General features: G+C 40.7%; 1 protein-coding gene across 2 annotated transcripts in view; it reads right to left on the reverse strand.

The window, feature by feature from the left end:
- LOC102761476 (vascular non-inflammatory molecule 2) overlaps positions 1–20,448 on the reverse strand; it is a 22,988-nt gene extending 2,540 nt beyond the window's left edge. Inside the window, exons 1-8 of one of the 2 annotated variants that reach the window (XM_015557800.1) lie at positions 18,473–20,448; positions 11,628–11,682; positions 11,126–11,357; positions 10,871–11,001; positions 7,734–7,926; positions 5,847–6,135; positions 3,422–3,795; positions 2,073–2,243 (exon numbers count right to left, since the gene is read on the reverse strand). In XM_015557800.1, the coding sequence (XP_015413286.1) occupies positions 2,073–2,243; positions 3,422–3,795; positions 5,847–6,135; positions 7,734–7,926; positions 10,871–11,001; positions 11,126–11,338 (1,371 nt within the window). In that variant the 5' untranslated portion in view covers positions 11,339–11,357; positions 11,628–11,682; positions 18,473–20,448. Of the gene's footprint in view, positions 1–2,072; positions 2,244–3,421; positions 3,796–5,846; positions 6,136–7,733; positions 7,927–10,870; positions 11,002–11,125; positions 11,358–11,627; positions 11,683–11,853; positions 12,168–18,472 lie in introns of those variants that run through there. The other variant, XM_015557798.1, reaches the window with a different exon arrangement.
- Between the last annotated feature and the right edge of the window lie 200 nt (positions 20,449–20,648).

Below are 20,648 nucleotides of genomic sequence, written 5' to 3' on the forward strand. Positions count from 1 at the left end.
CAGTGCCCAGGCATGGGAGACAGTGTGACAAGTTCCGAGAATTGTTGAGTTGAGACCTACAAATACTATACTGTTAAGCATTTAACTATTTGCTCTCTTGTATCATTGTTCCCAGCTACCTAAAACCATTTGGGGTCTTTTTTTTTTTTTTAAAGTAAGACAAACAAAGTAAATAACTATGTCCTAGTTTCTTCATGCTCTCCAACTCCTCATCAACTACCACTATCCAACTTCTCCAAATACCAACGTGGTTCAGAGTGAAAGTAAAATGGCATTTCTGGCTCAGGACTTATTTTAAAAATGATTTTTAGAGATAGGAAGGGAGGGAGGGTGGGAGGGAGGGAGGGAGGATAGATATCAATGTGAGAGAGAAACATCCATTGGTTGCCTCCCACACATGCTCTGGCTGGGGATCAAACTCACACCCTGGATACCAAATCCGCCCACCACCTTTTGGTGTACCAGACAATGCTCCAACCAATTGGACCACCAGTCAGGGCTCTGGCTCTGGATTTTTAATCTGGTCTGGAAAACTCCATAAGTTTTTTGTCTTTCTCCGTAAATGCGATGCTTTTGTGACCTAATGCTCAGTCTCACTCTATGGTAATTTCTCAATGAGACAGATACATTTCTATGAGTACATGACAAGCGGGGAGGGGGATAATATCAAAGTACTACCCAGAAGACTAGAGATTAGATTGTGTGTTCAGTTTACATGGCAGGGATTATGAGAATACAGGGCCCCCATAAACCTGACCCCTGATCTGTATGAACCCTGCTCTCCTTTCTCTCACTTGAAGTGGCCTCACATATTTTCAATTCATCTATACTTATTTGTGCCAGCCTGGCCACCTCTGAACTGCTAGATTACAGTTCCAGAGCCCTCACTTCATATCTGATTATAATTTTCTGTACTTGGCATTTAAGCGTTTATTCCAGCTTCATTTGCTCATGAGATTCTACCTGACCAGGTTGTAAGGCAACCAAGGATTCCCGTTCCCTGGGTTTCTCAGCTTTAAGAGAAACCATTCTGTTGGTTTCATAGAATTAAATATTTTTATAAATATGATATATCCAAATCTGATAATACAGGCAGGCATGACCATCAGCAATCTGCATTTTAAAGACTTTCTTGCTTAATGCTTTAGGTGAATTAATGTAGATCTTATTTTTCTTATAAAAATGCAGTGACTGTACCTTAGTTACTGTAATCCTGCCTCTGCCACAACTCAGAGAAGACATGAAGAGTGTGTGTGGACTAGCAGATAAAAACCGACAGTCTTAATTCTAATTTGAGACCAGCTTAATTTATAAATTAATTTGGTTATAGCCACTATAATTTGTAAAATAAATATCTGATTTTACATTTGTTTCCACATGCAACAAAAGGACATTGAAAATCTGTAAACAAATATTTTTCAACAGATGGGGCCTTGAGCTCACAGGTTCTAGGTATCTTATCATGTTATTCCAACCAAGTGTCATCACTTTAGAATTACTTGCTGTAAATGTAAAAATGGCCCAGATATTCATGCCCTTCTGCAATGTGATTTTGCAGCTCTATCCATTGAGAGATCTGTATCATTTATTTCTCTAACCTTTGAAACTACTTTGGGCATGTGACTTGCTTTGGCTAATGAGACATTCACAAACATGGTGTAAGCAAAGACTTGAGAAAAACTTGCCCATTGTGACTTTCCCTCTTGATGCTCTTGGACTCCTTCAAGTCCAAGCTTGCTGGAAGAGGAGACAACACAGGGAGAGAGTGGCCCCAATCATTCCAGCTGTCTAAGACAAGGCCATCACAAACCAGCCCAATCACCAGCTAGTGGCAGATGCATGAATGAGCCCAGCCAAGATCAGCTAAGCCTTTTCCAAACCAGAACAGCCTAGCTACAGTCAGTTCATAGAGTCAACAACAAAGTACTAGCCAAAAAATGGTTATTATCTAAAGCCATTAAGGTCTGAGGAAGTTGGCTACACAGTAAAATTTAAGTGATACAGTTGCCATAACCTATTTTGCTTGGCTTCAGAGAACAGATAAAATAAAAATACTCTTCAAGTCCTCCTACCTCAAATTTTCCAGGTGACAGTTGAACTTTAGTAAGTAGCACTTCAGGAAAAACATACTCTGTTCTGAATGTACCACTTAGGGAGAATATGTCAAATCTTGTCAAAGCTGTTTCTACTGGTTGTCCACAAGTTGTCAGATTAGTCGTTTTGCATTTCAGCATGGTGCATACCTATGTAGAACAGATATAGATAAAATGCAATGCCTTACATCTTACTTGTACTAGAATGATTGACTCAGTTTATAACTATAGCAAAGTAACTATTTCCTCATTTGATAAAAGATTTGGATCATGTTTCTTATTATTAACAGCTTTATTGGAAATGGCCAATGATTTGAGAACCAAGCCCACCTCCTGGGCAACAAATGGATGGAAAGAAAGAAGTCAGTTTAGAATTAGACCTAAACCGTTATTTTGGCACATCAGATTATTAGTTGGCCCAAGAGAGTAGAGATCTCTCTGCAACAGTAGTACTAAAGCTAATATTATGTTTAAAGTTTTGACCATCCCTTTTCCTCCATATCCTTTGTATAAGAAAGGGCAGTGGGATACAGAGTATAATGAGATGCATAGGCAACACTAAATGAAAGTTTGAATTTTAAATATTTGTCATTGGAAAGAAATAAAATGAAAAAAACATCTGATGACAAGAGAGACTAAGATCAAAGTGATATCCTTACTCAGTGTTGACTTTAAAAGTTAAAACAAAACTGTTTATATTCAAATACATTGGAAAAACTACATAAGAAAGCTTTAGTGAGGTTCACTATAATATGTAAACTAGTTCATTAGTCAAATGGAAAATCATCATGGTCAGGTTAATAAATATTATCTTAAACTAGAGGCCTGTTGCAGGAGGATTCCTGCAAGAATAGGGCTTCGCTCCCGTCCCTGCAGCTCCTACCCCACCCGTCTCTGTGGCTCCTACCCCACCCGTCTCTGTGGCTCCTACCCCACCCGTCTCTGCTACCTCAGCTCCTTTGCTTGGCTTCCTTCTATCAGTCTTCACTACCAGCCTGTATATGCAAATTAGCCACCATCTTTGTTGGCGGCTAATTTGCATATCATGCTGATTAGCCAATGGGAGGTGTAGCAAAGGTACGGTCAATTACCATGTTTGTCTATTATTAGACAAGATGTGCTCTAAGCAAGCAATCTGATTATAGTTAACTTCTATTGCAAATATCATTTTTACTCCTAGCATGTGTGTGTGTGCGTGTGTAATACTGTATTGGCAATGCATGGAGTCATGCAGAGAAAAAGCACTTGGCTCCCTGGGGCAAACATGGAAGGCGAACCCTATAACTGACTGATACCTGAGTGTTCCCTTTCACCTGAGCTGAGATTACCTGCCAGTACTCTCTTCTCCTTCGGCCGTGAAGTCCTGTGAAAGCTCCTAGAACATACACTTCATTCTCTTCTTTTCTTAACATTCTGTAGCTTAAATGACAGCAGAGATCTTTGTGACAGACTGTAAGATTTCCTGCATTTTCAAAAAGTGCTGTGAAGTTGAACGCATCTCGGGAAATAAACCCACTGAAAGTATTTTTCCGGACTGGGAATGGTTTGATGGTTGTGGCATAGGCACTCCAGCCCACGGCTGTGGGGTAGGCAGGAGAGGTTCGGGGACGCGAATCCACTTCTGAAAGGAGGAGCCTTCCCGAGTCTGTTTCCATATCATAATGGTATGCTCGGGGCAAATGCGGTGCATAAATACCACTGCCTGTGAATGGAAAAGGAGTGTTTTTAATACAACGAGACAGCACACAGGCTTCCAGTTACAGGGAACACCCAAGCACTTCTCCTGTTCTCTACTGAGGGAGGATAATAGATGCTTGATGTCTGGTGTCAAATAAACTTTGACTGTAACAGGAATGTTTATGAGCATTGTGGAAAATTAAAACCAATATAAAAGTCTTTGTATTTGGGAGTACATGAAAGGTAGGGAACAGTAATACAAAATTCTCTCCTGGTCCCCACTATGCTGGTGTTTCCATATCACTCCCAAATTTTTCAACACTCTTCTCTCCAATGGGTAGGTCTAATTCCTTTCCCTTTGAGTGCAGGCTGGACTTTGCAACTCACTTCTAATGAATGGAACACGATAGAAGTGACGGTGTGTGATTAATAAAAACAGCAGTGCAGCTCCCACTCTCTCTCTCTCATTCTCTCTCTCTCTCTCTCTCTCTCTCTCTCTCTCTCTCTCTCTATCTAACTATCATCTATCTAAAGAAAGTCAGCTGCCATGTCATGAGGATACATCACATAGCCTATGGAAAGGCCCAAGTGGCAAGAAATGAAGGTCTCCTGCCCATATTCCCTGAGGAACTAAGGCAGTGGTTCTCAACCTTCTGGCCCTTTAAATATAGCTCCTCATGTTGTGACCCAACCATAAAATTATTTTCGTTGCTACTTCATAACTGTAATGTTGCTACTGTTATGAATCGTAATGTAAATATCTGATATGCAGGATGGTCTTAGGAGACCCCTGTGAAAGGGTCGCTCGACCACCAAAGGGGTCACGACCCACAGGTTGAGAACCGCTGAACTAAGGGATCCTGCCTATACAGCCACGTGAGGCAGCCCTCCTGGAAACAGGCCTGCCAGCCCCACTCAAGGCTTCAGATGACCACTAGCCCAGCTAAGGGCTTGACGTAACCCAAGGAGATAGTCTGAGCCAGGATCCCCCAGCTAAGCTAGTCCCAAGTAGTGACCGATAGAAAAGGTGAGATAATAAATGTTTGTCATTTTAAGCTACTTTTTACTGTGAAGGTAAATTGTTCCAAACAACATACCAATTAATACGCTCCTTAGTCCTCTGCCAATGTTTGAGCAAATCATGTCTACTTCCATGCTTTGCCACTCACTAGCTCAGGGGTCCTCAAACTTTTTAAACAGGGGGCCAGTTCACTGTCCCTCAGACCGTTGGAGGGCCAGACTATAGTTTTTAAAAAAACTATGAACAAATTCCTATGCACACTGCACATATCTTATTTTGAAGTAAAAAAACAAAAATGTTTTCGGCAGGCTGCATGTGGCCCACGGGCCGTAGTTTGAGGACCCCTGCACAAGCTGGTAGCCTTTGGCAAGTTACTTGCATGCTCTGTGTCTCAGATTTCTAATCTATAAAAGTGGATGGTAGTACTCATCTCTTAGAGTTGTTGTGAGGATAAAGAAATAATGCACAGAAAGGTCTTAATGTAACATAGCTGCTCAAATCAATCACTAGGGCCCTAGCCTGTTTGGCTTAGTGGATAGAGCATCAATCAGCCTGCGGTCTGAAGGGTCCCGGGTTCGATTCTAGTCAAGGGCACATGCCTGGGTTGTAGGCTTGATCCCCAGTTGGGGGTGTTGGGGGTATGCAGGAGGCAGCCAATCGGTGATTCTCTCTCATCATTGATGTTTTTATCTCTCTCTCTCCCTTCCTTTCTGAAATAAATTAAAAAATATATTTTTTCTTTATTGATTAAGATATTACATATGTGTCCTTTTCCCCCCATTGCCCCCCCATCCCCCCACTCATGCCTTTACTTCCCTGGTATCTGTGTCCATTGGTTAGGCTTATATGCATGCATACAAGTCCTTTGGTTGATCTCTCCCAAAAATATGTTTTTTAAAAATCAGTCACTAGGCTTTGAGTGCATGTGTGAAAAGTTGAAAAATATAGTGGTTAGTCCCTATAAAGAAGCAAAAAGTTATGACAGTTCACATCTGAGGATTAGCTTCTCTGCATTTAGAAGTATTATCTGCAAACTTCATCTGGTCATAAATTACCTGTCATATTTTGTTGCACATGGTGTATATTTGCTGCAAGAAGATTAACTCTCAAGCCCATAGCCCAAGCTGAGTGGAATTCAATAGCTGTCAATAGGGGCAAAACATTCATCCACGCTGTGGGATACAGTATGGTGTCCACATGGAAGTCTTTCACCAGGGCCACAGCAGGGTCGTGGAAGAGTATATCGAAGCATGTGAAAATGCCAAACCTTCCAAAGGTGGTGTCAAAAGTCACCAGCTCTGGCTTTTCAGGGACATCAAACTGAGGCTCAGAGTAGAGGTGGTACTGTAACAAATGCATAAGACAAAACCAGGAAAAGCTTCTTTACTGAAGAGATGACTTGTTAAAAAAAAGAAAGAAAGAAAGAAAGAAAGCAAAAGAAGAAAAAAAACCCTCCAAAGTTAGTAATAGATTTGGTTATGGTCAACAACTGAGACTCTATACACAGTGAATGAGACTGGTTATTGGAAGTAAAAGGCCAAGGAAAAGGGACACACTATCTCCTCCCCAACCCCAGCCTGCCCAAGTTAGAAGACAGATAACTTTCCATAAATTATAGGTTATGACTTTCTTAAAAGCTGAAGAAGTGTTCTGAATGTTTCTAGGTGTCAGGGATCCAAAGAAGAATCCCTGACCCCTAGAAACATAATAATGCACAATAAGCATCTGTTAAGTGGATGAGGGATGCTACCTCCCTCTTTACAGTGTCCCATCCAAAATAATTTCAGAACTTTCAAAATTGCTGAAATTATAAATGAAAAGAAGTTGTCAAAACCCACAAAATGAAGGAAACTGTAAGGAAGCTGTTTGAAAGTTATGTGATTGTTTTATTTCTTTATTTATTTATTTACTTACTTACTTATTTATTTTTGTTTTGTTTTTTTAATCCTCACCCAAGGATATTTTTCCATTGATTTTTAGGGATTATGAAAAAGAATGGGAAAGACAGAGATAAATATCGATGTGAGAGAAACACGTCAATGGGTTGCCTTCTGCAGGAGCCCCCACCACGGCCTGGACCAGGGAGGAGCCTGCAACCGAGGGACATACCCTTGACCAGAATTGAACCTGAGACCCTTCGGTCTTCAGGCCAACGCTCTATCCACTGAGCCAAACCACTAGGACTGTGTTTTATTTAGAAATAGAAAAATAAATATACAATTTTTTTTCTGTAGCAGTATGTGATCAAAAGCCTTGAAAAACAATTGGGTTAATATCACTCCTTACATTTCAACTGGGACTTCCAGCAGATTATTTCTCCACTCAAAAGATTCTGGGTGGAGAAATTGTTAAAAGATACAATTTAAGATGCTTAGAAAAAGTGTGGGTGGGTGTGGAAGAGGATGTACACACTGACATGCATATCCCATATCCACTTAGAAGGCTGGCTCTCTCCCTGCCAATTTGGTATAAAATTATGGCTAAAGATTATTTTGCTCTTTTAACCTTAAATTCATAAGAGGGTAATTCAGTTAACTGGTATGAAAAATAAAGGGAAAGATAGTTTTTGTAATTTGATAGAAAACAGGGAAATTAACTTCTGTAAAACTCATTCATGCAATTTGGAAACATCTTTATATCATTTCAGTATTAAATGGTATCCAGACCGCAGTCACCTTGATATCCTTTGAATTAATATTAAAATTACGTTTTTATACACAGAATGATTTATCTCAATCATGGACTATTGCAACATCTTTCTAATAGCTCTTTGCCTACATTTTTTCCCAGATTAGTTTTTTCTAAAATGTGACTTTCTTTAGTGTTTGCCTTAACAAAAAATCTCTAGTAACATCATATATGGGGAATAAAGCTCAAAATACTTAACACAGCATTCATCCCCCTCATAACAGTCATCATTCTACATACCCACCCTCTCTTACCTTGTGGTAACGTGCCACCAATTGTCCCTTTGCATCATACACGACGTTGGTATTGTACTGAAAATAGCCATTAGGAGGACATGTGGAGTCCTGAGAATCACATCGCTTTTTGTCCCCAATATTTGCCAAGACATAAATAGAGTTGTTCTTGGCCAGGCAGCTGAGTCTTGTTTGTATGGGTGTGTGACCAAATCTAAATCAAATTTTAATGAAGAGATTTTAATAAGTCAGACAGCAGAGAAAGACAAATACTGTATGATATCACTTATTTGTGGAATCTAAAAAGACGGAACTCACAGAAACAGAGTAGAATAGTGGTTACCAGGGCCCAGAAGATAGGGGAATTGAGAATATGTGGTTTAAGAGTACAAACTTGCAACTAGTAGGTAAATAAGTCTTGAAGGTCTAATGCACAGCATACAGATAATAATGTTGTATTATAGACTTTAAAGTTGCTTAGAAACTAGATCTTTTTAAAAATACTATATATTTTATTGATTTTTTACAGAAAGGAAGGGAGAGGGATAGAGAGTTAGAAACATCGATAAGAGAGAAGCATCGATCAGCTGCCTCCTGCACACCCCCTACTGGGGATGTGCCCGCAACCAAGGTACATGCCCTTGAATGGAATCCAACCTGGGACCCTTCAGTCCACAGGCCAACGCTTTATCCACTGACCCAAACCTGTCAGGGCGAGACTAGATTTTAACTGTCCTCACCACTACAAGAAATGATAGTTATATGACATGATAGAGGGATTAACTGGAGCTATGGTGGTAATCATATTGCAATATATAAACGTATTAATTTAACACATTATACACCTTAAATTTACACAATGTTATATGCCAATTATATCTCAATAAAAAAGGCATTTCAACTTTAAAAAGTATTTAGTTACTTCATATATAAACAATAATAACAATAGGACAGATAGATGGTCAATAGATAATATGAAAAAATGCTCAACATCACTAATCATCAGAGAATTAAAACCACAATGAGATTCACTTCACACCTGCCAGAATGGCTACCATCAATAAGTCAATAAACAACAACTGCTGGCGAGCATATGGAGAAAGGGGAACCCTTGTACACTGCTGGTGGGAATGCAGACTGGGGTAGCCACTGTGGGCAACAGTATGGAGATTCCTCAAAAAATTAAAAATAAAACTTCCTTTTGATCCAGTGATCCCACTTCTGGGAATATGTCCTAAGAATCCCAAAACACCAATTCTAAAGAATACATGCACTCCCCTGTTCATAGCAGCATTATTTACAATTGCCAAGATCTGATAACAGCCCAAGTAGCCATCAGTGGATGACTGGATAAAAAAGCTAGGGTACATTTATACAATGGAATAGTACATGGCCGTAAAAAGAAGGAAATCTGCCCTAGCTGGTTTGGCTCAGTAAATAGGGTGCAGACCTGTGGACTCAAAGGGTCCTGGGTTTGATTCCTGGGTTTGATTCCTGGGTTCAAATCTGGTCAAGGGGATGTACCCAGGTTGCGGGCTCAATCCCTGGTGGGAGCTGGGCAGGAGACAGCCAGTGATCAATGATTCTCTCTCATCATTGATGTTTCCATCTCTCTCTCCCTCTCCCATCTTCTCTGAAATCAATAAAAAAATATTTTTAAAAAATGGTTGAATGAATGAAAAGATTAATTATTTAAATCTGACTATATCTGATGATAATGCAAGCCAATTTTCTGTCAAAATGTTTTTCTTCTACTGTAGGGCTATGAAAGAGGCACTTACTAACCATATGGAAGAACCTGTCCCCCAACATTTACTAGTTCCCATAGTTACTGTGACCTTTGACTCATCCATACATTTTCATCATACCTTGTTTTTAACAGGAAATCCAGAACTCAATCATACTATGAGAATAAAAATAAATGGGCCATCCCAATTCCCAAAACTTCTATGCAGAAAGACTGTCCGGCTATTGGCCTCTTTTTTAAATGAAATAAAATTTCTTACAAACACCATAGAGAAATCAGCTCAGGACAGGAAGGGTGGGAAGAGGAAATTGTCCGAGGTCATGTAACCCAATATTCTCTCTTTTTTTTTCTTCTTTTTTTGTGTGCAGTTAATCTCTCTAGAGCAAAGAAAAGCCCTTTCCTGGTAGTCCTTATATAAATGTCAGAATAACCAGGAGTGCCTAAAGAAGTGTGGTAGCTATAATCCTCCAGCAAAAATATGGCAGAGGAATGTTACATAAACTTCATTTGAGGTAAAGAATGAGAGAGTATGAGAGGGCAACAGAGTGAGAGTATCTGAGAGATGAGTAAGAATAAGTGGGATAGAGTGAGAGACCTTTCCCTGAAAGGTTTGAAGTGTACAATCTGTACCTCAATAACCTCCAAGTCTTATTAGGAAGTAGGATTTGTATATTAAACATACATCCATGTCTATTAAATATGTTGCGTTAGATTCCTAGATTACATTCCTAGATTACTCCTTCTCAGGAAAATTACCTTTATGAGCCTAGGAACATGCAAAGTTTCATAGCATAAGTCTTATGATTCACTAGAGCAGTGGTTCTCAACCTTCTGGCCCTTTAAATACAGTTCCTCATGTTATGACCCAACCATAAAATTATTTTTGTTGCCACTTCATAACTGTAATGTTGCTACTGTTATGAATCGTAATGTAAATATCTGATATGCAGGATGGTCTTAGGCGACCGCTGTGAAAGGGTCGTTTGACCGCCAAAGAGGTCGCGACCCACAGGTTGAGAACTGCTGCACTAGAGAGTACACAGTGAGGTCTTTCTGCCTGAGAAGCAGATTCCAATACAAATGCAACATGGAACCTTTAAATAGAGACATGGAAATATTTTCCAAACACAACCCACTGTCCACTTCATAAATTAATTTACTTGTATCCATGAGATCCTCTCCCCCTTTATCAGCAGTCCTACTTAGAAATGTCCTAAATTTTCTCTAAATTGAATAAAGATATTAAATGGTATCTAAGCACAATTTTTTAAATCTAACAAATGCCAAGATAAATATACCAATAACATACCACCAGATACATGATAATTCAGGATTTATCATGTTGTGGTGAACATGCACATTTTAGAGAATTGCCGCACTTTTGCACGAACAACTAGGATAGAGACAATACCTTTGGGGGTCTCGACATGGAATCCAGTCCACCTGAGGGTCTGGGATATCCTCCAGATAAGGGAAAATGGTTTCCCTGGTAAATTTCCATCCATAAAGTGCATCTTCTGGAGTCACAATAATTTGAGCACCCTATTCAAAACAAGTCCAATCAAAAGTATGTCTCCCCATGTAACACAGACAGTGCAACACTGCAACCTTCCGCCAGATTTCATGTCCCTGCCATGGGTTAAGATTAGTAGAAATAAAAGAATACCTGCTCAGCTGCCTGCTTTATCGCTTTCTCCAGAATATCTATATTCTTGTTCATAAGGAGCAAGGCATCGTCCCGAGAAACAGGTGTTTCTGTGTCCTTTGGCCTTAGGACAGCATGTTCATACACGGCAGCTATAAATGTATCCCGGGCACTGACATGCAGGGTAACCAGGGCAAAAACTGCCACAGAGGCTTGAAAGGAGGAAGTGATCATGGCCAAGGTCTAGAGATTTCTGAAAGTGCAAGTAAAATTCCTGTAGCATTTATAAAGGGCGGCGCACGAGTGCTTATTTATCATCTTATGAATATTATACCCAACCCACTTTTGAGAGGAAAATATTGCCATTAAATGAATACAATAAAAAAGCATTACAAAGATTGTACATCTACTATTGATAAAATTTGATGTCAAATTTCAATAAAAACAAAATTGAAGTGTAGTACAATTACACCCTTTAAGAGAGAGAAAATTAAAGTAACTCTGATGTGAAAAATAATAATACCTGCGCGCTCTCTTTCCCAAGGTTAGTCTGAGAGTCCAAGATACATGAAGGTTCTCTGTAAGATTAGGATGGGATGGCAATTATTAACTCAAACAGTGACAATTTAGTCATGTAATGATCCCGAATGTTTCATGTGCTTTAGTTGTTAGGCCCACAGAACAACGCTTATTTGAGTAAACAAATCTAGACTCTTTGGGGTCCTGGGGATGAAATGGGGGCAGAGTACCTGAGATCAACTCCTGGATCTTGCCAAGCAGGACATGGCCGGTGCCCATCAACCACGAGGTGGAGATACAACAAAAACACCAAGGAACTCTGGATAGTGCGGAGCTGCTTCGAGCCTCCCTCAGCCTGAAGGACGTCCTCGTCTGGCCTCTCTCCCAGAAATGAAATGACATTAAGTGAGCTGAGAAGTAAAGATTTGGAAATAGCGTGTACAACACTGATAGCATTTCCTCAATGCAGCAAGGATGACACATCAGAATAAGCACGAAAAACCAGGTTCTTCTTTTCAAACTATTCTCTTGATAATTGTATACAAAAAAAAAAAAAGGAAAGAAAGAGAGAGAGAAAGAAAGAAAGATGGTACTATATCTCCAAAAAGGACATAGTGGTAAGAAACAATGTTTTTGTCCCTGTCCCCTGTGGAGGCTTCCATATGTCTTCAAAAGATGGTTTGAATCTGCCTTTTTGGAAGGAAATGTCTGCTTGAGCAGAACCAGCTTGAACTTTATCTTTTGGTGTCTGGTCTCATGCGAGCGAGACTTGGATGGGCGTTCAACTGCTCGGACAGGACAGCTAATGCAACTAAAACCAAGAGGAAATCGGAGAGCTATGAAATGTCATGCCCCACTGAATGGAAAGGGTTGTGCCACAGGAAGTTGCCAGTAGCCAACTGTTTTTGACCTACGGCCTCTGTGATTCACGTGGTTCAAATTACCCTCCGCTTTCAGCTCTCAGAAGTTGAGGCGCTGCAAAAGTCCCTTTGAACTGGTAGCATGCTCCCGATTCTTCAAAGGGAAAACAGTAACCAACTCTCTTGCTGACTTTGCTTGCAAACCATTAACTTTAGTTCCCATTCAACTATGCCCAAAGTTCATTGCATTCACTGAAAGGAACTTTTAAAAATTGTTTTGGTTGGTGCTATAGACTGAATGTTTGTGTGCCCCTCCACCTCCCAAACTCATATGTCCAAACCTAATTCTTAGTGTGATGAATTGTGCTAGGGTGAGGGACTGCGGCATGGAAAGGTTACGGAATGTGCTAGGGGGAGGGACTGAGGCATGGAAAGGTTACCGATTGTATTAGGGTCTGGGATCGTGGCAGAGAAAAATTGCTAGATTGTCTTATTATGATTCAACCCAGCGAGGTGTGACTCCGTTTACCTCCCCATTCATACTTGTAAACTTTGTGTGAACCCTGCCAGTGCCAGGAAATGCTTTGTAGTGTTGCAGATAAAAGGCTTTGCTGTACCCTCGGTCGGCACTACAAGTTGCAAGGCTCCCAGAGCGGGCAGGGACACGCTGTAGTCAGCTGGCCAGCTTAATAAAGGCTCCTACATCTAAATTCTGAGTCAGTGGTCTCTCTCGCTGATTGAACCCATAACAGTATCAGGAAGTGGGGCCTTTGCAAAATGTTTATGTCATGAGGGAGGAGCCCTTAAGAATGGGACTCCTCCATGATCTGACTCATGCACATAAAACCAGTGGGGAATGAAGTATGGTAGCAATTATCTCAGTAGAAACTATAGTTTAACTTTAACCCTGCTGTTTAGCTTCTGTACTTATTTGCTTTTAAGTTATTTTGATTTTCTGAATTATATAAATCATCCCATTCGATTAAATACCCTATTGATTGTAATGTGAGTATCCCATGGGTTGTGGTCAGGGGAAGTAACAGAGCCAGAGAAGTTAGCCATTTTCTAGCCCTAAGACCTACATTGACTCTTACATTCACATTATATTCCTTCTCTTTAGCCCATTGTTCTTTTATTGTAATGCAAATCCACTCTAGAACTTTCCCCCATGTGGACATAACTAAATTCCTGTATGGCCCTGCATCTAATTACTGATAACTCACATGGCAGGAATTTTTCTCACTTTAGTTATAAGAGTCAGGATGGTATGGAGTGATGGTTGCTGGCATGGACCCCGAAGCCAGAATGCCTAGGTTTGAATCACTTCCCAGCTGGTTGACTATGAGTAAGTAATGTGACCTCTCAGTACCACAGTTTCCCTCATCTGCCAAAGGTGGTAGTATGTGCTGAATAATTTTTGCTGTTATTATTGCCTCAAGCCCAGAAGATGGTGGTTCTATTGGAGGACAATGCCCAGGGCAGCTTTGACCCAGGGCTTTAATTCTCTCTGCCCCTGTGCCCACCTGTTCTTGGCTACTAATTTTTTTAAAAAAAACTTCAACCAGTCCATTGTCTCTGTTTTCTCATTGTTCTCTCTCTTTCCACAAAGCCTTCTGTGTCAATCTGCCCTGACTGGTTTATCCTGAAATTATTAACTGAAAGTCCATTTCTACCAGCTACTTTTGAATGTTTTCTCTCCAACTGTACCACAGATTTTCTCTCTGATCAATAATTCTAACTCCTTAATTCATTCATCACAGATTTTTTTTAAAAAAACAGATACACACACAACACACACGTGCACACAACTTACCGAGAAACTCTATTACTCACTCATTACTATTGGGAATGCGGAATGGCACAGCTAGACACCCTGGAAAACAAGCGTGGCAGTTTCTGAAAAAGCTACTCATGGTCCCACCCCATCCTGGGTGGAACAGTAAGCAGGGAGGTAGGGCAGAATCCCATTGCCTCCTACATCCTGTTCCCTGTTCTGGAAGAGGACAGGACAGTGTTGGTGGAGAGTTGAGAGGCCCCAGGGCAGGAAGAATTTCTTTTTTAATATAGTTTATTGATTGTTTACAGAGAGGAAGGGAGAGGGATAGAGAGTTAGAAACATCGAAGAGAGAGAAACATTGATCAACTGCCTCCTGCACACTCCCCAATGGGAATGTGCCCGCAACCAAAGTGCATGCCCTTGACGAGAATCGAACCTGGGACCCTTCAGTCTGCAGGCTGACACTCTATCCATTGAGCCAAACCGGTCAGGGCAAGAATTTCTTTATGAGCTATTACTTCTGATAGGCTGAGCCATTAACCAAAGTGACCACATGCAAAGACAGAGAAGAAAAGCCGACATCTTGCATTTGTCTGCTTTGAACACCCAGAATCAGAGTCACAGGCCATAGCGCTGCTAAGTGGAATTCATCTCTATGGAAGACCAATGACCAATTAATGCACAGTATATACATGGGAGCGCTCACTCCTCTAAATCAACTTACCAAGGTCCGGAGAGCTGTGTTAAGACAAACTCCCCAACAACAAAAATGAAACAAGTCATGGGCAGGTCTTCCTTCCCTTGCATTTCCCCCAATATTGCTGCTTTTCCTTGAGAAATTTTTTACTTCAGAAGATGCAAGGGCATGTATATAGTCCAGTGTTGCCGCTCTCTTACTATGAGATGATAGTGCCACTTCCTAATGCATAGCCCTGTTCTCCCACTATTCATGTTCCACATCTAGAGACAGGACCTGGCTCTTGGGAATGGACTCACCAACAACTGAGTGACTGATCTTCATCGGCTAAGTAAATAAGAGGTAAAAGGACCCAGTAATAGTGATAAAACAGAAAACAATACAGGAAATGAATATAGCCCAAAGTGCTGAAAGTATATGAAGACAAGTTATTAATATTATGTTCAAATATTTATGTACACTGACTTTAATTTTTTAAAGGAAAACAACTCTATCAGAATTCATCCAATAATTGATTTCATGGTGGACATTTTCAAAATCCATATATATAAAAGGCTAATATGCAAAGTGTTCCCTCAGGAGTTCAACCGGGAGACTTGGATCGCTTGCTATGATGTGCGCTGACCACCAGGGGGTGTCACGGAACATGGCGGGTGACCAGCGGCAGCAGTGGTGATGGGGCGGTGCTGAGGGAGTGAGGGAAGGATGAGGCAGGAAGGCAGAGAACCTGATCAGCCCTGATCACCAGCCAGGCTTAGGGACTCTACCTGTGCATGAATTTCTGCACTGAGCCTCTAGTATATAATAATGTGACAACTGATTTGGTATTCAAACTTGTCTGGAATGACAGAAAAATTAAAAATGAAATAATTATGTACTACTTTTTGTATTTGTCATGCTTTTTGTCAAGAAGAAACAGACTTTGAATGATTTGTTTTAGTACTGATGACAAAATTGCACTAAACTCAGAAGTTGTGCTGAACCCCAAGCCTTCCTAGATTGTCACCTATAACTCTCAACTACAAACAGGCTGGGAGTAGAACAGGCTGTGGATTTTCTGAGAAAACTAGTGCAACTGTTTAAGATTTGTAAGTTGTTCTTAAAAAAGGCAGAATAAGCAGGGTTTACTTAGTTCCCTTTGTTAATACTGTAGATGTGTTTTTCTTTGTCTGAATATGCTATTTGAGTCTTACACTCCTATGAGTTTTTCATAAATAGAGGACATGTGATATTGATACCAAAGGAAAGATAACTATCATAGGACTAAACTTTGGGTCATTCCTTTTTTATAAGATTGTATATAAACAGAGATGTGTGTTTCTTTACTTTCATTTACTAGTAATTATACTTAGTGAAAATCAGTTAGAAAATTATGTCGGTATTTATTATCCACCTCTTTTACCACCTAGATTTGAGGAGGTATATTTATCATATTTAAATCCTCACAACTTAATAAATAAGTAAATAGAATATTTCATTAATGTATGATATTTAATATCTATTGTCCAAATCAAATTTCCTATGTAAAATAATGGGTTATTTGAGGGGAAAACTAATCATGCAACTACCATACTATCCAACAGCTGTATCATTCCCAGGCAGTTATCCCAAATTATGAAGACATGTTCACACAAAAATCTGAACATTAATGTTCATAATAGTGTTATTTGTAATAAACATAAACTGGAAATAATCCAGGTGTCCTTCAATGAATGATAAGGCAAGCTGTAGACCCGCACCATGCAATATTCCTCAGCAATATAAAGAAATGAACGATAGGTACATGCAACAATGTAGATGAATCTTAAGAGCAGTGTGCTGAATGAAAAAAGCCCAATCCCCAAAGTTAATAACATACTATGTGATTCCACTTATACAACATCCTTGAAATGACAAAACTATAGAAATAGAAAACAGATTAGTGGCTGCCAGAGATTAAGGAAGGTGTGACTGTGAGAGGGAACTGGATGTTCTATAAAGAGGCAACATTAAGGATGGAGAATGTTCTGTATCTTTTAAAATATATATTGATTTTAGAGAGGAAGGGAGAGAGAAAAACATCAGTGATGAGAGAGAATCATCTAACAGCTGCCTCCTGCTCACCCCTTACTGGGTATTGAGTCTACAACCTGGGCTGTGCCCTGACCAGGAACTGAACAGAGACCTCCTGGTTCATAGGTCAAGGCTCAACCTCTGAGCCACGCCGATTCCATCAATATATCCTGGCTATGATTTTGTACTATAATGTTGCAAGATGTTTTCATTGGGGAAACTTGGTAAAGAGTATATATAACCTCTGTATATTCATTCCTTTTTAAAATATATATATATTTTATTGATTTCCTTTACAGATAGGAAGGGAGAGGGATACAGAGTTAGAAACATCGATGAGATAGAAACATCAATCAGCTGCCTCCTGCACACCCCGTATTGGAGATGTGCCCACAACCAAGGCACATGCCCTTGACCAGAATCGAACCCGGGACCCTTCAGTCCGCAGGCCAACGCTCCATCCACTGAGCCAAACAAGTTCTGGCAAGAGGGGTTTTGTTAGCAGGGAGGTTGCTAGTATGGCAGCTACCTGACAACACTGGAGGCAGCTATCACAGCAAAAACTATGGGCACATGCAAGAGAAAACGTAGGTTAACTATTTGTAAAATAAGCAACACATTTTTTCTTTCTTTACAAAACCTGAGGAATGTGTCCTGCCTCCCCCAAATTCTTACGTTGGAGTTCCAACCACCAATTTTACGGTATTTGGAGATAGGGCTTTTAGGAGGTAATTATGGTTAAATCAAGTAAAAATGTTTATTGATTTTTGAAGAGGGAGAGGGAGAGGGAGAGGGAAAAAGAGAAACATCCATCGCATGCCCCCTCCTGGCATGTACTTGCATGTGCACCAACCGGGAATCCAACCTGCCACTTTTTGGTGCATGAGACAACACTCAACCAACTGCTCAGCCAATTAAGCCACAATGTCCAGGGCTTTGTATTAATTCTTACAACTGCATGTGAATAAAAAATGATCCCCAAACTTATAAAGTTTAATTAAAAATATAATTTGTGATTTATTTGTCCTTTTTCTTTTTCCTTTGATTAATTTATATATCACATATGCATAGGTTGCAACATGGTCTTAACACAAAAGATACATTTTCTTGATCACTATTACATGCTACATTTACCCACATAAAATAGTCTCATTTTGTTAAAGGATTCTTTTAAGCTAGGCACCTTTGTTACATTTAGAAGAATATAAACATATAAAAAGATAAATGAACACAACGATTTCCTTTGATAGTTCCACCCTGTCATTTGGTTTCATTGCTCAAAGTTCCTCTATTTTTTAACGTTTTTTTCTTTTTTGGCCATTTATTTTAATACGACTTGCAAAATCATAAAATGAGGAAGCTACAAGGTTAGTTTCATACAAAGTGTCTTTAAATACACTGGTATCCGTGGCAGCATGTGTTGACAACAGCCTGTTGGGAATGGAAACAGAAAGTTCTCTCACCAGAAAGCTTGGAATCTTTGTGTTGACTTTGAACTCTCAACAGTCAATAGCGCTGGTAACGGTACTAGGCGGTCGGTCCAGGGTCCTGGGTCCTGGGTCCTGGGGGGTGCCTGGACGCCGGGTGGTGGAGGTGGGAGCCTGGCCGCCGCCCCGCAGGAAGCTGCCGGCTGCTCGCTGGGTGCAATAGCGGCCCCGCGTGGCAGCGTCGGAAACTGCAGGCGCTCCGCATATTCTAGGCCACGGGGAGGAGGAGGGGCGACCTTGCCCCAGCCTGTGCTCTGCCAAGAAAAACACTGAAGTGGGACCAGGGCGATTTAAGCATTGGAGCTGGACGAGGGTGACCGAGGCCTGCAACTGTTCTGCACCCCATACAATGCAGCGGGCCGGGGTCACACTCCTTCCGGGGGTCGTTCTGGGAAACAGGGGAATCTGTGACATCCCTCCCCCCCCGCCCCCCACCATGTACTCCGAGCACTGGACCACCCTCTGGTGGTCTTAAGGCGAAGGGAATTTGGGGGAGAGGAAGAATGAAGAGTGCATGGAATTTGTGGATATCCGATTTGGGCAATTAATGTCAAAAAGTATTCCAACACTGTCGTACTTCAAGTCGCTCTCCATCATCCCCTGTCTTGGTTTTGTCATCCTTTACATTTTGTTTTTTTCATCTTGGTGGTGTGAAAGGGCATCACATTATGGTTTAATTTGACCCTTCAGGATCTGTTTTGCTACTATTCTTCCCTCACCTTCCTGCCAAAACCTGGGGGTCATCCTAAATTCCTCTTCCCTTTCCCTCCACATCAGCAGGTGTTGTTGGTTCCACTTCCAAACGCACGATTTCCTCGCCCTTTCTACCACCACATTCCTGATCCAAATCATTAAAATTTCTCTCAAAGCTTCCAAAGATCTCCCCCAACTCTGCTAAATCACATCCCGCTCACATCCATATGCCCAGACAACAGCCTTCCTGAAATATGCATCGGATCAAGCCTCGCCACCTAAAAGCTGGCCCCTCCACACTTCTCCAGCCTTCTCTCTTTACTAGACATAAGGTGTGCAGGCCACGGTCTCATCTCTGACCACCTCCAGCCCCTTTGCACATGCTGTGCGGTCTGCTTTCCTCTCATTCTCAGTTCAAAAGCCCCACCTCCAGAGAAGCCTTGTCTAAATTAGGACCCCACACCCAATCAAGCCATCAGTTACTCCCTCACATCACCATGTTGTTTTCCTTCCTAGCCCCTCTGTAAAATAGAGATTCTGGTATTTATCTATTATCTTCCTCTAAAATATAAGTTGGATATGGGTGTTTATCTTGATCACGGTGAAATCTCTAGCACATTATCACAGGATCGGTTCAGAAAAGGCATTCAATAAATATGTTTGTACAGCTAAATAACTAAAGTTATTTCTTCTGTTTAAAACAGGTAAATGTGGCTGTTACACTACGGAAATGGATCAGGAGGTTTGACAGTTGCACAATAGAGACTCTCTTTCACTTCAAACAACAGCATGGATTTTACATGAAGTCGGAGGAATCCCTTCACTAACATACAAGCATTCCTGTGGAATCGCCTGCTCTAGGAATGGATATGTCTACTAGAAATATGTGTTGTTGTTTTTTTAAAGATGGCAGAATTGAAACAGAGATTATGGGAAATGAATGTTATATCAAGCATTGCTTATAAATCCAGATAATAATTGAAAATACGTCGCACAAATAGAAATCTTAAGTAATGCTATTCTTCTACCTTCCACACATATTTTTTAAAAGAACTGAGGGCCAGGAAATGTTACAGTTTTTGCATAATAGGCAGGAAATTTGCCTTTGAACAAAAACAGAAATCTCAGGACAAAGATCAAGCATATCTTTTTAAAACTGATTTCATAGTAATTGTTCTACAAATATTGTCACTTTTATTATCTTTAAGCATATCAATTCTTTCCCTTAAGCCATCGATAATCCCTTTAACACAAAGTTACTAGTCCTTGACCAGACTCAAACCCGGGATCCCTCAGTCTGCACGCCAACGCTCCATCCACTGAGCCAAATCGGCCAGGGCTCAGCAGGCCAGCCTTGCAGGACAACAGTATGTGCAGCCAGCCACCATGGATCATCCAAAAATAAATGGACACTTCCAGGATGCTGGTGTGGGTTCATGGAGTTCTGTGCGAAAATTAA

Source organism: Myotis davidii, unplaced genomic scaffold (assembly GCF_000327345.1).
Source record: "Myotis davidii unplaced genomic scaffold, ASM32734v1 scaffold147, whole genome shotgun sequence".
Classification (NCBI taxonomy): Eukaryota; Metazoa; Chordata; class Mammalia; order Chiroptera; family Vespertilionidae; genus Myotis; species Myotis davidii.